Source organism: Macrotis lagotis, chromosome 2, assembly GCF_037893015.1.
Source record: "Macrotis lagotis isolate mMagLag1 chromosome 2, bilby.v1.9.chrom.fasta, whole genome shotgun sequence".
Taxonomy (NCBI): Eukaryota; Metazoa; Chordata; class Mammalia; order Peramelemorphia; family Peramelidae; genus Macrotis; species Macrotis lagotis.
The window spans coordinates 38,135,623-38,155,465 of record NC_133659.1 but is presented as its reverse complement, the minus strand read 5'-3'; the positions used below and the strand labels follow the sequence as shown (position 1 = coordinate 38,155,465).

The following is a 19,843-nucleotide window of genomic DNA, read 5'->3' as shown; positions in this document are numbered from 1 at the left end:
GACTTGGGCCAGATGGACAGAGAGTAATCTTATAGGCATCCAAATACACAAGGAAGTTCAGAGGGAAAGAAACCTGCAGCTGGAGGGACTGGGAAAACCCAACAACCTGCAGAAAATAGGAACTGAAGAGTATCAACAGGAGGCCAAGCTCCTGGCCTTAACTCCAAGTGGTGTGTGGTGCCCTCTACTGGTTTTTGATGAACTATTTTGTTTGAAAGTATTAGGGGTTTTTTTTGGATACAGTGATCCTAGATTTGGGGTTAAATAGGTCATTTGAACAGTCTTCAATTCACAGCCAATGAAATGACAGCCCACAAAGGTTAATTGACTTTCTAAAGAGCACACAAACCTCGTTTCTTTAATTAAAATTTTGACCAGAATATGAAGGAGTTGTTTAGTCTGGGTGTGTGGGTGCATAGGTGGGTGTCTGGGTGTGTGGTCTTTTCCTTGCCTAGGATCAAATACCAACTTGTTGGCTTGGCATTGAAAATCCTTCACAATCTGTCTTCTTGACCTCCCCACTCCCATCTACCTTGCCAGGTTTATTTGAGCTTACTTTTCTCCTCTCCATGTCTGTGTTTCAATCAGATTGAACTATAGTTATTTCTTGAATTCTACACTCCACCTTCCTTGTATTGGCACAAGCCACCCAGATCCCAAATGCTTGACATTCAATGCTTTATTTTTGCTTCTCAGAATTCATTGGCATGCATAGTTTGTGGTCCAGGTGAACCAGACAGTATGAGAAAAACCTGATGTTCTTTTTTTAGGACTCAGTCTTCCCACAAAGTATGAACCCAGTTCACATGAGCCACTTAGTACCTTAAGAATGCAGTCCCATGCTATTTAGTAAATCAAAAAAAATATTGATAGTAATCAATAAAATGAATTGCGATAGTTCAGGGCTCTAGTGAATCCAATGGAGGAATTAACTCAGTCTCTGAATACTTTATATGACCTATGATTATATGTAACTCACATAATGTCACATTAATAGCGCATATAAAAAAATTCAGATTTATAGGTTATTCTGCTTCCCTGAACTCTGCAAATTTCAAATACGAGACCCTATAAAGTTTTGCATAAATTTTAAAGTTCTATAGAAATGAAAGCTATTGCCATGATGGACTATGATGTCCACAATTTCATCCACATTTCGTTTTGAAACTTGTATTTCATTTTTGGTTTGGTTTTGTTCTGTGAAGGAAAGACTAGTAATGCAAGCCTATTTATGTAAAGGAGATTCCTATGAGGGAAGAGTAGATGAAGTGATTGCTGAAATCTGTTCCATTCTCTTCAAAGGTTATAATATTTTGGTGGTCTTATGAATCACAGAATGCAGCAGTGTTGAGGACTAGGGCATTGCTAGTCTCTCATTCTATGCTGCTTTTGAGTTTTTATTATGTCTTTACTTATAATTAATCCTTAAGGGACACTTGACAATTCCATAGAATCCAGACATCTTGATGTGGACATTATCTTGGCCAGTCTGAGCTTGAACAGGTATCCCCTGAACAACACTGCAGGACAAGTGGTGGGTCATCCAATCCATTTGAACAGCTCAAAGGGCTGATAAGCTGCTGCCTTCCAGACCCAGATACTATATGACCCCTTTCAAATACTTATAGACAGAAATCTTTAGCTAATCTAATCCAAATTTATCAAGTTTTTTTTAAATTTCTACTTCATAAGTGACCTCAGTTCAGCCAGGATTGCAGTCATCTGTTTCTAGCTTCTGTCCTTGCCCCAGAATGTTCCCTGAGATTCCTACATGAGACCCTACCGTGCTTATACAGTGAGCAGTGTCATCCACCAGATCCAGTCATCTGGCCCAATGCTCTTATACATGGGGCTTTTCCTGGTCTTTTGTTACTAGCTACCCTGCCACCTGTGTCTTGTCCTATATCTTGGTTCCAGAGGCTTCTCCATTATTCCAGTAATTATCTCCCATGAAATCCATCTCATTGCTGCTTCCAGACTAATAACTAGACCTTATATTCTCCTGCTTCTTCCTGCTGTGAGGTAAGCCTCATGGGACACAACATTGCCTACAAGATGTTTGAATCTAGGAGCAGCTAGATGGTGCAGTGAATAGAGCCCAGACCCTGGAGTCAGAAGGACCTCAGACTCTTAATAATGACCTAGCTGTGTGACCTTAGGCAAGTCAATTAACCCCATTGCCTTGCAAAAAAAAAAACAAATAAAAAAACAAATAAAAATGGCTATTGGCTCAGAGCTTTGCCTCAGTTTCTTTTATTGGCAATTGGATAATTTTGGACCCTATAATTTATAGAATTGCTATCTTCATTTGTTCCTTCATTTCTTTAGTCTTAGATCCTGAATCAGCATCATGGGCTGTACTTTTGAATAGCCAGCTCCTTTTGTCTCACCTTTGATTACTAAATGATTCTCCTAACCTCTGCCTCTTGAGCTCTTGGAAGTTCAGACCACCATTTCTTCTATAGCATTTTACATCAGAATATTAGAGACCTTGGAGCCCTTGAGCTTGGGTTGTGGTCTGAGTGTGGCCTCTGCTATGCCCTATGGTTTCAAAGGTTCCTGCTATGGGATTTGAACTACCATGAAACATTTTTGAGGTCCTGCTTCCAGATTCAATGTCTTGGATTGTACTGGGAAGCTCAGTCTTGTTTGCCTACATAGGCACTGGCTTTTCTGGTAGCCCCAATTTTGATTGTCTTTGGATTTCTGGCCTCAGTTTTTGACCCCTTACAGAAACTTATCATTGTATTTTTGATCATTCTTTGGTCTTATGCTATTTTTTTTTTTACCAAAGTAGGTATTTTGGAGCTGCTTCTATTAGGGTAGCAATAGAGACTGAAGTCTTTTAGGACTCTTTTTCATCTCATTTTTCAAAGCAAGGAGAAGTAGTAGATATTTCTCTCCTGTCCACCACACCAGGTGCACTGGCAGCTTGTAATAGAGGAACATGGCAGTAGGAAACATGCATATCTAGGCAAGCTTGAAACCAGGGGAATTCCTCTTCTGACTTTTTTTTTAAATTTCATTTTTAATTTGCATTTGTTTACATCTATATTTGTGTTTTTTCCCATCTTCTGAGTGCCCTTCTGTGGAGAAAATAAACTGCTGTCCTATACCTTATATCCATATTACATATTAAGATCCTTTTCTAAAGTCCCATTACCCACAATGCAAGAAGACTTTAGATATAAATCCTAAGCTCTATTTTAGACATTTTATTAAAAGAATCCAGATATGTTTATAAATGAGCCAAAGAAAATGGTATGTTCCTATGGGAACAAGTTCTCCAGTAAACCTTGGCCACATGAGCCCAGAACTGTTGATGGGAGACCCAGACCTGAGAATTTGGGAAAGGTTGAGTTTGCGATCCATGGGGGACCTACAGTTGAATGCCCAGAAACCGTTTGGAGCTGTGAGACTAAAGTTTTGGGGAGATGATGTTTATTTTGTAGATTTAGAAGTTGGTGCTGTCTGCTCTTTTTAAGTAGTTCATAACCCCAGGGAAGTGATACCATGACAAGCACATGAACTGAATTTGAAAGAGTGCTAAGGCACCAGTCTCACTTTCTCCTTCAGAACCATCTGGGTTCAGAGTCCAGATATGAATCAGGACAACTGGAGATAGCTCTGGATGTGAGGCTTCAGGGATAAGTGATTTACCCACGGTCAAACAGCTAGTAAGTGGCAAGTATGTGAGGCTGGATTTGAACTTGTGTCCTGACTTCAAGGTCAGTGCTCTATCCACTGTGTGCTACCCAACTGCCCAGATTTATAAGTAATATGCATAAAGAAGACAGTCAAAACCTATTTCAATAGTGGTTCCTACTGAAATCACTAAGAGGGAGCATATGGAGAGAAAGAGAAGGGCCAGGAAAGATTCCTAGGGAATACCCGACAATGGAGTATGCTTGATGACAGAGATGAATCTATGAAGTAGAAAGAGAACCACAATGAGAAGCATCATAAAACATTAGGGAGGGTTGATAAGAGTTGTTGATATGAACATAATTCATAGAAAATGAAGCATAAATGATAATCACTTTATAAAGTGATTCACCTTGCTATTAATCAAAGAAATGCAGACTGAAATAATTCAATACCTTTGATCAGTAATGCTATTGTTGAGCATTCTCCATAAAGAAGTTGGAGGGGGTGGTCTTAATTTTTTTCTATGTCATGCATGGATTTCTTTGGCAGTCTACTGAAACCTATGAAATCCTTCTCAGAATAAGGTTTGTAGATGCATAAGGCAGAATGCATGGATTATAAAGGGAATAAATGTCTGTCCCAAATTTAAAAAAAAAAAGAGCTACCTATCTCTTCAAAGATTTTCAGTGTTAAGTGTAATTGTAAAAATCTGGAAGCAGCATATATAATCTGTGGAGAAATGATAAGTCATGGTACATCACTATAAAAGAAGATTATAATAATAGCTAGCATTGTATCTTACTTTAAGGTTTACAGATTACTTAAAAATATTATCTCATTTTATCCTCACAACAATCCTGAAATGTAGGCACTATTTACGATTTTTTTTTATAGTTGAGGAAACTGAGGTAGCTAAATTTTCAAATCTTGGAAGTGTCTCAGTCTAGACTTGAACTTTCTGACTTCAGATCAAACATACCTGTTTGATACCATCTACCTGTTTTTTTGGTTTTGTTTCTGCCTCTTTTTTTACTCTCATTGTCTGTATCTCTGTCTCAGACTCTCTTCTCTCAGACTTTATATTATCTTCACTTTCCTCATTCTTAAAAATGAAAGGACTGGAGTAGATGACCTGAATGGGGTTAATTCCTGGCAGGGTAAGAGGCATGGGAGATACTTCAGGGAGACTAAATAAATAATTCAATAAACTAGATTAGGAAATGTGTACAGCAGAGGGTGAGTTGGTCTCCAGGGGCCTTCTCTGAGAGCATGAATCTGGAGATGCCCTGAGGAGACAACTCAAGCTCCATCACACACATCTTCTACAGACAGAATGCTTTTCATATATGGGTATTACTGTTTTCCAAATGTTAGTAAACGTGAGTGAGAAATTCAGCGTACTAAATTCATGGTAGTTTTTTTTATCATTATGTATTTTCTCAAAAGTGAAGTCAGTTATCATGAACTACAACATTTCTAGAGGAATCACTTGTATTATAATGCTTTGTATGCCTTCATTTGTCTGACTACCTTTGCATGTTAGAAGTTCCTCTGGTGCAAAAAAGTGTTTTACATCATTTTGTATCCCCCTGGCACTTTGGAATGTACTAGACAATTATTAAATGTTTTGGGGCTGATAGGGTGTAACGTTTCTGTTTATACAAATATACACATACACATATATATGTACATTATATATATATTATACATATAGGTATGAAAATATCATGAAGGCAAATATCAGGGAGGATAAATAAATAATTCTATAAACTACATCAGGAAACTCGGTGCCACAGTGGATACAGCTTGAGCCTTGGAATCAAGAGGACAGGAGTTCCAATCAGTCCTTGGATACCAGCTGGGTGACCTTGGGCAAGTCGCCTCACCCTGAAGGCCTCCGTCCAGGGCCCTCTCCAGATCCCTATCCAGCCACTGGGCCCAGATGCTCTGGAGGGAAAGTGAGGCCGGGGACTGAGCTCGGAGGCCCCTGGCTCTAATCTAGTTCGCTCGCTGCTTGTCCTGACATCACCTCCATGATGTCATGGCCTAGCTCACGCTTGTCATGACATCATCTCCCCGACGTCATGGTCTAGTTCACGCTTGTTCTGACATCGCCTCCATGATGTCTGTCGTGGCCTAGCTCACGCTTGTCATGACATCACCTCCCTGACGTCATGGTCTAGTCCACGCTTGGCATGATGTCATGGTCTCCTGAAGCCCCTGCCTCATCCTCCTGGGCCCACACCCGCAGCTCCCGCCCGGGCCCTCCCTTGTGCACGTGGGCGCCGCCGCGGTCCCAGAGACCCGGGGGAGCATCACGGGGGGTAGAAGCGGGATTTGAACCCGGGCCTCCAGATTCCGGGCCCCGCGCATGCCCGTGGCCTCGGCGGCTCTCCGGGGGGCCGCTCAGGGGCACCGGACTGGAGGAGGCAGCGCGGCCCGGCCTGCCTCGGGGCGCCCCGCCCCCTCCTTCCCAGGCGCCCCCGCGCGCCCCGCCCCCGCCCCTCTAGCTCTGGCACTCGCCTGCTCCCCGCCCCCGGGCCCCGCCCCCTCCACGCGCATCTCCGCCAATCGCGGGCCGCGCCGGCCCGGTGACCCCTTCCGGCCCCGCCCCGCCCGCCCCGCCCCGCCGGCCTCATTGTTGCGGGAGGCGCCCGAGGTGAGCGCGTCCTCCCGCGCCGCCTCCGCCCCCCCGGCCGCCCGCAGCGCGGCCCCCCGGCCCGACGCGCCCGCCATGGACTACGACGAAGGTGAGGCCCCGGCGTGGCGGCGCGGGACCCCCCGGGCCGCCTGTGGACGCCGCGGCTGCGTGGGGGGCTGCGCCCCGCGCCCGGGCCTGGGCCGCCCGGGGAGGGGGCGGGGAGCGGCCTGCGGCCGGGGGGGGGCGCGGGGGGGGTCACACACGTCCCCCCAATACACGGCTCACAAGACATCCGCCCAGGACACGGGTCCGGCGCGGGGGGCGGGGGGCGGGGGCCGAGCCGGCGGGCAGGGGGCGCCCTTCCCTTCCCGTTCTTACTGTGTGGCGCCCGGTGGCAGTGCCAAGGGGCAAAGCCTGGTCTGCGGCCCGCCGCCTCGTGTTTGGGTCGGTGGGTGCGGCAGCGCCCCCGCGGCTGCCTTCCTGCACCGCTCCCCCTGCAGCGGCCCTGGCACTGCCCGCCGGGCTGCCCCGCGGTGCCACTCGGGCCAGGTTGCTCAGATTGGGGGAGCAGCTGAAACAAAGCGCCCTTCGCTGCAGCCTTGGTGGCCGAGCCGCCCAGTCCTGCGTGGGGTAACGTTTTAGTGTTGTGCTCTGCTCACAGCCCCCAGCTTTTAGACATTTTCCAAAAAAGGGGGGTATTAATATACATTTGAATTTCCCTTAGGCTCCCTGCCTGCCTTTCGTTGAAATTTTCTTAAAATAATCAGCAAATGAAGGGTGGCCTAAGAGAAGGACCTGAGACAATAAACAAATCTTCCCATTATTGGCCTCTGAATCACCAAAAATTTGACTCTTCTAATGATTTTTCTAGGAGGAAAAAATTTCTGTTGTCTGCTTGAAAATGTTATTATCTGGTAAGAAAGAAAGAAAGGAAAAATAATTTTTCCTGATTTTCTTTTGCATTGAAAGGGAAAAAGTAGCAGGTTCATTGAAAAATTACTTTTTAATCTGTCCTCTTGTGATCATGCTTTAAATTAATACTTAATCTAAGGGTGTGTCAGGGAATGCAATAGCAGAATTTATTAGGTGAGGTTTTTTGAAGTATGCTTTTTTGGCATATTCATTGGCAAGGAGCTCTTATTTAATCTTTTATATGAAGAACTACTTTGCTCCGTGAATATTCCGATGATGAAAGCTAGATGTGGGTAGAGTTAGGAGTACTTTTTGGAGATGAGCCTGAGTCCAATTGTAGTTTTAGTACCAAGTCAGGCTAAGTACCATTAAATGACCAGTTTATTTTTGTAAGTTTAGAATTGGGAGAGTCCTCAGAAATCATCTAGTCTATGGGAAGTTAGTAACATTTCTTGTGTCATGTACTTCTTTGGCAGTCTGGTAAAGCCTATCTCTGGATGGTTTTTAACTCAAGCAATAAAATACGGAGGATTACAAAGGAAATCAAATTGAAATGGTATTCAAAATATCAAAAGCAAAAGCTTACAGGTCCAAAGTTAAAGATCCCTGATCTAGTCTGACCTCTCTTATTTGACCCATCATGAAATGGAAAGGTAAGCCAGAGATCTTGACAAGATAATGACTTGCTTCAAATCTCACAAGGATTAAATAATAAGGGCAGCTATCTGTGAGAGACTCAATACTCTTTTCTTAGTTGGTATTCATAAAACTAATAAGTGTGATATTTCTTTGCTTTAAGATGGAATGGAGTATTTTGAATTGTAGTCATCTAATAGCTAGGTTAAGACAAAGTCTTAGAACATTAAGTACAGTTTAAGTGGAATAGAAATTTAGAGAATAATATGTTGACCGTTTTAAAATTGCTTTAATTCCAGGGTACTGCCCTTTGTCACTAAAAAATTACCTCTCCTTGCTTTCAGTTGTTTTACTATCAGGTAATGAAAATAATTTTGTGATGTTATATGCAGAATTTCAATTCAGTTGTACAAAATTTATTGATCTACTCTGCAGGGTACTTGAAGGAGATAACAAATCTGAATGAGAAAATCAGTGACCGAACTTAGAACATTCCAATGTGATTAATATAATAAAAATGCCCCACTAGGGCAGGAAAAACAATAATGCATTGCCAAAGCCAATATAATTAGCTATTTACTTACATAATGTTCATAATGAGCCTTAGCTGCATCAGTGTATTGTGTATCTGTGAGAGAGAGAGCGAGCACCCACAATTTTGTGCAAACACATGTACTCCAGTATTACTTGACACATTGTGTTAAAACTAAAACCTAAAGAGAGATTTGTGTTTAAAGCTTTCATTTCTTGTTGACTGTCTTTGTGGATCTCAGGCAAGTCTTGTAACTTTCTCAACTGAAAAGGGGAAACTATACCAGGTACTCCCCATAGATTGTATTTAGAGGCAAGACTGGTTTCATTACTGCAGGAAACTCCCTGTGGGATAACTCTTGTTCGATCTAAGCAAATTATTTGCCACGATGGGCTACTTAGTTATGTCAGAGGCAACTCTGCCTGACTCCAAAGCTGCTGTCCACTCAATAAATGATGCATCTAACAATGTGTTATAGAGTGTTAGCAACTTTGCAGACACTTAACCATCAAGTGTTGTTATAGTGGTATTATTTTTTGCTAGGGGAAGTATGTAATTTTTAATAATATTTAATATTAATATTTAACAATATCAGAGAAAATCATTGCAAAATTCCCCTCCCCCAGTTTTCAACTTTAAAAAAATTTTAGTTATATTGATTCTGCAAATGCAAAATCTTTTAATTTTTTAATTTAAATCTTTTAATTAAAATTATCCACTTTGCATTTTGTAATTCTTTTTATCTTTTTTTAGTCCTAAATTCTTCCCTGATCTGTAGATTTAGCACAGTGTCTACCACATAGTAAATGCTTAATGCATGCTAGGTTGAATTCTTTTCATCTTCACATCTTAAATGACTCATTTCAATAAAGTATGTGCAAGGCATAGTCTGGGGATTTCAGCTGATTTCAATTCAAGCAGTGTTTATTAGAATTATTATTAAATTATTAAAATCCCTCTTATGGGGATGCTGTATAATGGAGTGAAACTAACTTGAATCAGCAAGGTCTGGGTTCATATTCAACCTCAGCAGGGTTAGTAAACCCACTTCATTTTCCTCACTCTAAAATTAAACTGCTGTTTGTGTCTGTCTCTAGCCTTCTCTGTTTTGGCTCCAGCCACCTACAGGTTAGAGACTGGTTTGAGCCCAGTTGACAGGATCAGCCTTGACACTCAAACTTATCAGTACCTTCAGTACCCACCACTATTCTGATTGATGGGCTGGATTTTGGAGTAAAGAGCTCCTCCTACAACCTCTGTTGAAAGAGGGCACTTAGGCCTTTCCCATCCATCTGCACTCATTTGGACAGAATTTATTTCATTAGGGACCATGCTAAATATTTTTTCTGCCCCTGTCAGCTTCCCTTTTTGTGATGTCTTTCCTCATTAGATTGTAAGCTCTTGGAGGGCAGACTGTCTTTTTTGTATTTGTATCCCTAGCACTTAGCACATAGTAGGAGCTTAATAAAAGTTTATTCACTGTCTAACATTGCCAAGGGAGGGAAAATCTAAGATCAGATCCATGTGGGGATGGATATAGTCTGAGAGTAGAAGATTAACCAGTTAAGGAAAAGGATTAGTCAGACAAATATCATCTATTACACATTCTAAAGCAGTGATTGGTTTTTTGTTAGGCTTTTAGGCTTATTTTGCATCTTTAAAAATGATAAGATTGATTTATTTATTAAAGATTATCAAGCAAAATATTGTGAAACCTTTGGGAAGCAAATCATCTGATATTTACAAACTCCTGACCTTTATATTATTTTACTTATCTAAGCTTACCACATTATTTATACATTTCTTTTACAACAAATAAGCACACAGGTTTTACTTAGTTTAATGCAGCTGCAACCTGAACATCACCCATCAGTGTGTTCTTTTTCTATATGCTTGCTTGCCCTTATTCCTGTATATCCTTTGTAAAATGATCATAAATATGCTGGGTGCATATTTAAAATTTTTTTTAAATGTATAGATAACCTTTATGTCATTGAGCATATCACCTGTTCTTTAATCATTTTTTTGCTCTTTCATGTGACTTCTCAGAATTAAAGGCACTGTATAAGTTTTCAAAGTCAGTCCAAGCCCCTTTCTCTTTTTTGTGTTAAGTCCTGAACCCTTTTTATTGTTCACTTTGTATATTGACCTAGCTTTATGGTGCATCCATCTAATTACATATTGACTAAAGTTAGAATTTTCAACACAGCATTAACTGTATGCTTTTTCCTCTGTGATTATGGATTTGGAGATGCAATGTGATATACTTGCTTGTCATTAAAAATGTGACTTCTAATTCTGCTTCCTTTCCAAGTAGCTGTGGCAGAAATCACTGAGATATATTATTTCAGCTCACTTAGTCTTTTCTGTCTTATCTGTAAAATGGATATAACAGCAAGATGAATTTTTTCAAAGTTTAATGAGGTGATATATAATGAGATAATGTATGTAAAAACCTTTCTAAACCTATAAACTGTTATCTCATGTTAGGACTTTGTTAAGTCAGAGGGCTTGGCTAATCAATTAATTCATCATTATACTAGATAATAATAGGAGATCATTATGGGAAATCCTCTTTCCATTTGGTGATTGCCTTTGACATTGGCAGACATCTTTGACACCTTTTTTATGCCTCATTTGATATAAATTATCAGAAGATCACTACATTTATTTGTTCAGTTTCATTTTTCAAGTAAAGTTTGATTTTATTGTGTGTTTGGGAGATACCTTGTTAGAATATTAAAGCACTTTGTTGTTGTAAATCAAATGAATTTTTATAGTCACATTGGATCTTTTAATTCCTTGTTCCAGTTAATTTAAGTTATTATAAAAATGATTTGTTAGAACAGCATTTGTAAAAGGCTACTTTTTTAAAAATTTAGATTAATATATAACTCTTCTTTTTCTTTCTTTTTTTAAAAATTTATTTAAGGCAGTGGGATTAAGTGACTTGTCCAAGGTCACACAGATCGGCAATTATTAAGTGTTTGAGGTTGGATTTGAACTCAAGTCCTCCTGACTCCAGGGCTGGGATGCTAAACTGCACCACTTAGCTGCTCCAGATAAAACTTTTTTTTTGGCAAGGCAGTGGGGTTAAGTGACTTGTCCAAGGCCACACAGCTAGGTAATTATTAAGCATCTGAAGCTGGATTTGAACCCAGGTACTCCTGACTCCAGGGCTGGTGGCTCTATTCACTGCGCCACCTAGCCGCCCTCAGATATAACTCTTAAAGCATAAACCTAAAGCTTAGATTTGGCCACTGCATCTGTTAATTAATATCCAGTAGCGTACTGTTATTTCCAAGATAAAGTATTATAAAATTTTCTTTTTGCATTTAAAACCCTTTACAAAGGGCACTTCCTACCTTTCTAGTCTTCCTCAACTTTAATGCCCTCCTTCAGTCTATAATCCAACTATACTTGCCTTCTTCCTGTCCTCTGATTCTAACCCTTATGTCTGTACCTTTGATCTCATTTGTAATGTTTTGATCCAGTAAAATATACTCATTTCACACACAAGGATATTAAAATCCAGTTTATATGACTTCTCCAAGGTCGTCCAGCTACTAATTAAAATAATTAGATCCTCTGATTTCAAATTTAAATCTCTTTAAAATGATCAAAAACTATCAAAAATATTCAATATTATTAATGGCAGTCATTAAGCTCCACCTATAATAAAGGGATGCTCTGTAACCATAGGCAGTGAGTGGAAGGCCATCTATGTTGTGCCAGGCACAAAACTGTATGCCTTCCCCTCCCCCCCTCCAAAAAAACTCCCTAGAAGTCCAGAAATCCTGTCATTATCATTTTTTTTCTCTTAAGATTAAGACTAATAGCCTTGTCCTCTTCAGGGTCCTCTTTTAAAATGCAAAGACTTCTACCCAGAGGTGAAGACAGAGAACATTCCAGAGAAGGAGGACAGTTCAAAGGTATAGATCTAGAGCATAGAGGCAGAATGTCTTTATCATCTTAGGAAACATACCTAGTGATATTATTGCCAGGTAAAAAGATCTTCAGTTTTATAACTCTTTGGGCATAATTCCAAAATTATGCTCTCCAAAATGGGCAGACCAATTCACAGTCCTACCAAAAGTGTACTAATGTCCCAATTTTTCCATATCCCCTTTATTTGTCATTTTCCCTCTGTAAGATATCTCAAAATTGTTTTTTTATTTAAATTTATTTTTTAATTCTCATTTTGTACAAATGTTTTTTTACATTAATAAAATGTTCTTGTTTACAAGTAAACAAAATACCCCTCCCCCCATGAATATAGATAAACTTGCTTGGGCGAAAAAAGTAAAGGGGAGAGAAAAAAATTAAAATAAAAAAAAATAATAGTAATAATTCTAGGTATGGCCAGGTGGCGCAATGGACAAAGCACCAGCCCTGGAGCCACAAGCACCCGAGCCCACATCCAGCCTTGTAAACCCAACAATCACCCAGCCGTGTGACATGCAAGCCACCCCAACCCCACTGCCCTGCAAAAACCAAAAAGAAGGAAAAAAAAAGACCCAAAATAAAATAAAATAGTAATAATAGTAGGGGTGGCTGGGTGGCAGACAGAGCATTGGCCCTTGAGCCAGGAGCATCTGGGTCCAAATCCGGCCCCAGACACCCAAAGATCCCCCTGCTATGTGGCCGCAGGCAGGCCACCCAACCCCATTTGCCCTGCACCCTCCACCAAATAATTATAACAAAAATTGTGCTTCAGTCTTTGTTCCAACACCAACAACTCTGTCAGGGGTGGATCACATTCTTTATGATATGTCCATCACAAAAGTTCCATATTTTTCCAACGTTGCCATTGCTGATCACAACTCCCTCCTTTCTTATTTCTCCATTACCATGTACTACATTTTCTCTCTCCTTTCACTCTGACTCTACTGTAGGGTCGCTGAGTGGCGCGGCAGACAGATCCCTGGTCCTGGGGCCAAGAAGCCCTGAGTCCCCCTACCACCCCTTAGGCCCAGAATCCACCTGGCCCTATGGTCCTGGGCAGGCCTTCCAATCCCAGCCCCTTGCAAGAAGTAAAAAAGAAAATGTGTTATATCTGACCACTGTCCCCCCATGGTCCATCCTCTCCTCCTTTATTCACATCCCCACCCCTTCCCCCCTGCTCCCCCCCTCCTTCTTACTCCAAATGTCTATACCCCATTGAGTATATGTGCTGTTTCCTTTCCTAGCCATCTCTGATGAGAGCAAGGTTCCCTCATTCCCCCTTGCCTCCCCCCTTCCATATCATTGCAATAACTCATTGTAATAAAAAAAAAATCTAATGTGAAATATCTTGGACTATTCCCCTCTCCTTTTTCTTTCTCCCATTCCATTTCCCTTTTTTTCTATTGACTCCATTTTTACATCATATTTTATCTTCGAATTCAGCTTTCTCCTGTGCTTCAACTATAAAAGCTCTATCTGCCTGCTCTATTAACTGAGAAGGTTCATATTAGTATTATCAGTGTCATTTTTCTATGCAGGAATACATATGCAGTTCATCCTCATTAAGTCCCTCATATTTCCCCCCTCTCCTCCAATCTCCATGCTTCACCTGAGTCCTGTATCTGAAGATCAAACCTTCTGTTCAGCTCTGGCCATTCCAAAAGGAACCTTTGAAATCTCCCTGGTTCATTGAAAGTCCATCTTTTTCACTGGAAGAGGACATTCAGCCTTGCTGGGTAGTTCATTCTTGGCTGCATTCTAAGCTCTTTTGCCTTCCGGTATATTGTATTCCAAGCCCTACGAGCTTCCAGTGTAGTTGCTGCTAAGTCCTGTGTGATCCTGACTGCAGCTCCTCGATATTTGAACTGTGTCCTTCTGGCTGCTTGTGATATTTTCTCTTTGACTTGGGAGTTCTGGAACTTGGCTATAATATTCCTAGGGGTTGTTTTTTTGGGATCTCTTTCTCGGGGGGATCAATGGTTTCTCTCCATTTATATTTTGCCCTCTGCTTCTAGAATATCAGGGCAATTTTCCTGTAGTTCTTTGAAAATGATGTCAAGGCTCTTCTCCTGATCGTGACTTTCAGGTATTCCAATAATTTTTAAATTATCTTTCCTAAGTCTGTTTTCCATATCAGTTGTTTTTTCAATGAGATATTTCACATTTTCTTCTAATTTTTCATTGTTTTGGTTTTGAAGTATTGATTCCTGATTTCTGGTAAATTCATCAATCTCCCTGAATTCTATTCTTTGTCTGAAGGATTTGTTCTCCTCAGAGAGTTTTCTTATCTCTTTTTCCATGTGGCCAATTTTGCTTTTTAAAGCATTCTTCTCTGAACTGTTTTATCTATTTGACCTAAGCTGGTTTTTAGCATGCTATTTTCTTCAGCATTTTTTTGGATTTCCTTGACTAAGCTGCTGACTTCATTTTCATGTTTTTCCTGCATCTCCTTTCTTTTCCCAGTTTTTCTTCTAACTCCCTCATTTGATTTTCAAAGTCTTTTTTTGAGCTCTGTCATAGCCTGAGCCCAATTTCTGTTGTTTTTTTTTTCTTGGAGTCTTTAGATGCAGGAGCTTGTGCTTCCTTATCTTCAGACTGAGTATTTTGATCCTTCTTGGCCTCATTTGCAAAATATTTCTCTATAGTCTTCCTTTTGTTTCTCTGCTTGCTCATTTTCCCAGCCTGGGCCTGTTTTGGGGGGTGCTTCCTGAGCTTTTGGGACACTCCCACAAGGGTCTCAGTGTGTGAGGCTCTGTCCTCCCTCCTGGTCTGTGAATGACCATAAGCGCCCCCCTCTGCCACGGGGCTGAGGTGGGGGGGGGGGTCCCTGGTGTTCTATAGAGGGGCCTGGACTGTGATCAGGATCTGAATGTGGTCAGAGCCCCAGAGTCCTGTTCCAAGGGCAGAGGACAGAGCTCTGCAGTCTCTCTCCACTCCCCTCCCTCAACTCAATGGGCTCATGCCCTGGGGTCTCCTGCTTACTGGCTCCTCCTGCTTCTGTTTCTGGGTCTGGGCTGCTGAAAGACCAAGCTGCTCCCTGTGTGCCCTGAGGGTTGGGCTCCACTGCTTGCTCTGGCAGAGGTTCCCCGCTGTTCCCCCACTTTGTGCCCAGTGCTCCTCAGGGTGCAGCTCAGGAGACTCCCCCGCTCCAGCTCCCAGCGCCCTGGGGCTGCCTCTGGGAGGCTGAAGTTCTTTTGCTCTGGCAGGCCGCCTGTCCGATCCCGAGGAGCAGAGCCTTTCTGCTCTTTTCCAGGTTACCTTGAGTAGGAGCACTGCCTCACTGGGTCCCTTTGTGGGTTCTGTCTCTTGAAAGTTTAGTTAGAGTCCTTAGTTTCACGTTTTATCAGAGAGCGCCTAAGACTTGATCCCTTCTTGTCCCCATCTTGGCTCCACCTCAAAATTGTTTTAATTTGCATTTCTTTAATAATGATTTAGAACAGTTCTTCACTTGACTGGATATAGTTTTGATTTCTTTATTGAAAAATTGCCTATTCATAGCCTTTGACCATTTATCAATTGAGGAATGACCCATTCTTATCAATTTGACAAAATTTGCTTTGTATTTTAGATGAGATCTTGATCCACAAACTAGTTCTCTATTTAAATCTGAATTTATTCCTCATTAAATCTCTGAAGCATATTCGCATCCCCATTCATTTCCCTCCTTATAGCTATCATATCTATCTTATCTGAGATTCTGTTCAACTCCTTCACTTATTTCCTATTTAACTTTTTGTTAGAGTTATCTAGTTCTGAGAGGGGAGGCTTGAAGTTTCCTGCTATTATAGTTTTGCTGTCAATTTCTATCTCTAATTCATTTAGCTTTTCCTTTAAAAATCTAGATATATAGCATTTTGTGTATATAGGTTTAGTGTTGATTTTACTTCATTACCTTTTATCATAATGTTTCCCATTTATCTCTTCTAATTAAATCTGTTTTAGCTTTAGTGGTGTCTGAGATCATGATTGCTATTCCTACCTTTTTGCTAAGAAACTTACTAAATTATCTTTCATTTTTAAATGTGTTTCTTATAAACAATGTATTGTTAGATTCTGGTTTTTAATCCATTCTGCTTCCTATCCATTTCCTTTTTGTAGGTGAGTTCACCCCATTCACTTTCAAAGTTATAATTATTCATTGCGCATTTCCCTCCATCCTATTTTTTGTCACTATTTATTCTTTCCCCCCTTTTCTTTTTACTTTATCCATCTCTCAGACATCTGATTGACTTTTTTATTTATTTAAGGCAAGGGGGTTAAGTAATTTGCCCAAGGTCACACAGCTAGGCAATTATTAAGTATCTGAGGTCGGTTTTGAACTCATCTCCTCCTGACTCCAGGGCTAGTGCTCTAGCTACTGCGCCACCTAGCTGCACGCCATCTAATTAACTTTTAACCACTGCTTCCCTAATTTGCACCCTTTCTAGGATTCCTTCCCATAGTTTCTCCCCTTTTTTAATTTCCCATCCTTCTAAGCATTCTTCCATTATTCACTCTCATTACCCTCCACTTTTTGATCTGTATAAGTGGGATAGTCCCTCTTAAGAGTTGATGTTCCTAGTGAAGTCCTCTGAGGGTTAAAAATCATTAAAACAAAGACAGACTATTACTCTTAAGTCATTCTTAGAAGAAAGAAGGAGAGAGAGTTTGCATAGCAAGCCAGGTACCCTCCCAATTCTGTTGGGGGGGGGGAGATAGTGGACTATTTCCAGAGAGACCTTGCATTTTTAGTTAGTCACCTATTTAATGATAAAACTATCTTAACTAGGAGAACAGTAGACTGTTCCCATGAGAAAAACCTTGCATTTCAACAAAGCTCACAAGACTCCTGTTTGAGGATAAGTAGACTGTTACTTCAATAAGATAGTTATAATCCTGAAGGTTATTCTCACCATCTGGATGGTGAGGTAATATTTTATGAAAACCTTTCATTCTTTTCTTTATTGCTGTGGTAGATTTTCACTCTGAAGACTAACCAATGAGTTGACAGAGAGGGACAATAAGGAGGAGGAGGGGATCACAGTAGGCCATGTAATCTTGCTTCACTGTCAGTACGGGGCATCTCCTTGATCTTCCCTACTTTTCTGAGACTTGGAGTGTGCCCTTTTCTCAAGAAAAGCCAAAATGAACTTTTTTTTTTTTGCTCAGAAGAGTCTCTTATTTTTTAAGTGGATTTTTATCTCACACATGTATAACTTTCTAAAAGTCCGCCCTTGATCATTTCCCCTTGCCCTCTTATTTTTCTGTAAGATAAGACTTCATACTCCTAGATATATATTTTATTCCCTCTTTAACCCAATTCTGCTGAGATTAAGGTTCTAGTACTATCAACCCTCCATCCCCTCCTGCCTCTACTTTCATTTATTTGAGATACTCCATTTTACTTCTCCCTGCCAAATTTTATTTTTTAAGATCTGGTCATAATCAACTCAATTCCATAGCACTCTTAAGTTAAACACTTAACCATATAAGATATAAGCATTTTGATACTATTAAATCCTTTATAATTGATCTTTCATGTTTATCTTCTTAATATTTTTCCTGAATCTAGTAGGGTCAGTTTTTAATTTAGTTCTGGTCTTTTTTTCAAAAATACCTGAAAGTCCTTTACTTCATTAAATATCCATTTTTTCCCCTGTTCTGGATTACACACCACTTTGCTGGGTAAGTTACTCTTGCTTGCAGGCCCAGCTCTTTGTTTTTTTGGAATGTAATGTTCCTTGTCCTTTGGTCTATTAATGTAAAAAGCTGCTAAATCTTGTGTTTTCCTGACTGTAGCTGCTATTGAAATGTTTTCTCCTTAGTTACTTGCAGTATTTTTTTCTTGACCTGGGAACTATAAAAGTTATGATACTCATTTTCATCTTGGGATAACTTTCTGGTAGTGATCAGTACATTTTTCTATTAATATTTTGCCCTTTTGTTTTAAAACTTATGGGCAGTTTTCTTTAATAATTTCTTGAAGTATAACATTTCTCTTTTTTTGATTGAAACTTTGAAATAGTTCAACAATTCTTATATTGTCTCTCCTTAGTTTGTTTTCCCATTCAGTTTTTCTAAAGTAATGTTTCACATTCTCTTTTATTTTTCTTTCTTTTGATTTTGCTTTATTATTTCTCAGTTATATGAAATCATTATGTCATCTTCATCAATTCTAATTTTTAAATTAAGTTTTTTGATTTTTTTCAGTTGATTGAACTTCTACCTGTAATTTTCTTTCATTATTTTTATTTTTCCCCTAATTTTTCCATGGCCTCTCTGATTTTTTTAAAATCCTTTATAAGCTCTTCCAAAAACTGTTTTTAGGGCTTGTGACCTTTCTTCTTTGAGATAGATGTAGGCTGTCTGCTAAATTTGAACCCAGATCTTCTCTTATCATCATAGTAGCTCTCTATGATTGGGTTCTTTCTCTTCCTTACTTTTTTTTAAGTGCCATATTTCTTATTTGTGAACTTTTTGTTAAAATCAGACACTAGTCCCAAGATGTGGGGGATAAATAATATCTCAGAATTCAGGTTTGGGTGTTTTTTTTTGTTTGTTTGTTTTTTTGCTATTTTCTGAGCTCAGTTGGGGGTGGGAAGGGGACTAACTTCAGATACTTCTCTGCCTCTGAACCAGGACCAAGTCCCCCAGTACTCACTGCAAAGGCTCTTGCTCCCTTTGGTCTCTCCTGCAGCTGCAAGCTCACCCCTCTGCCCTGGAATCAAAACCAGAGACTTGATTCTTTAGCAGTGTCCACAGTAAGCAGAGTCTCTGTGCTCTGTGACTGTACTCATCTGTGTGTTTTGCTGCTCTACCTCTCCCAAAGTCATAGCCTAAGCCTGTGTCTGGTCAGCACACCTGGACCCAGTGTCTAAAGCCAATGGATGGCCCTGCAGTTTTCCCTTGATCAACTCTCTGACTCCCTTAATGGCAAAAAATTCCTGAAACTGAGGCTTTCCTGATATCCTCCCAAGTTGACAATTTCATTACCTAGCTTTTAATTATTTCTGTTATTCAAAGTTCATTTTTATTGTTTTTTAGTTTTTTTTTTTTATATTGTCCATGGAGAAATTTAGGAGATCCGGGTAATTTTCTGCCTTAGTCCATCAACTTCCCAGAATCCTCCCAATTATATTTTCATCTGGTTCTGGCTACACTCAGCTATATTCAATATATACTCTCATCATTATGCCAACAGTCTTAAAAAAAAGAACAGAATTAGGATATGCTATTTAAGATATGCTGAGGGATATTATTTTGTCTTAACTAGAAGTTCTTGTAACGGCACCTTAAAGACAGATTCTGGCAGTTTAAAACGAAAACTAGAAGATACTATATAGACAACTCTTGTTTCTAAAACACCCTCCTGGCTCCTGCTAACTGAAGTTAACTCCAAGAATATTCTTTGAAGTGAAATGTAGCATTTTTTAGGAGAAAAAAGGATTTTTTTTTTGTTTGACAGAGACACTTTTGAGTAATTAGAATTTAAGATTGATAATAGAATTTTTTCCCCCTTTAAAAGTTACATATTTGTCTTGTCTGTACCA

At 40.1% G+C, this 19,843-nt stretch overlaps 1 protein-coding gene across 3 annotated transcripts in view; it reads left to right on the top strand.

Moving 5' to 3' along the window:
- The first annotated feature begins 6,273 nt into the window (after nt 1-6,273).
- Nucleotides 6,274-19,843, top strand: part of LOC141512622 (DBIRD complex subunit ZNF326-like) — a 37,972-nt gene continuing 24,402 nt past the window's right edge. Inside the window, exons 1-2 of one of the 3 annotated variants that reach the window (XM_074221702.1) lie at nt 6,274-6,398; nt 12,224-12,301. In XM_074221702.1, coding sequence (XP_074077803.1) covers nt 6,383-6,398; nt 12,224-12,301 — 94 coding nt within the window. In that variant the 5' untranslated portion in view covers nt 6,274-6,382. Of the gene's footprint in view, nt 6,399-6,840; nt 7,204-12,223; nt 12,302-19,843 lie in introns of those variants that run through there. The other 2 variants (XM_074221703.1, XM_074221704.1) reach the window with 2 other exon arrangements.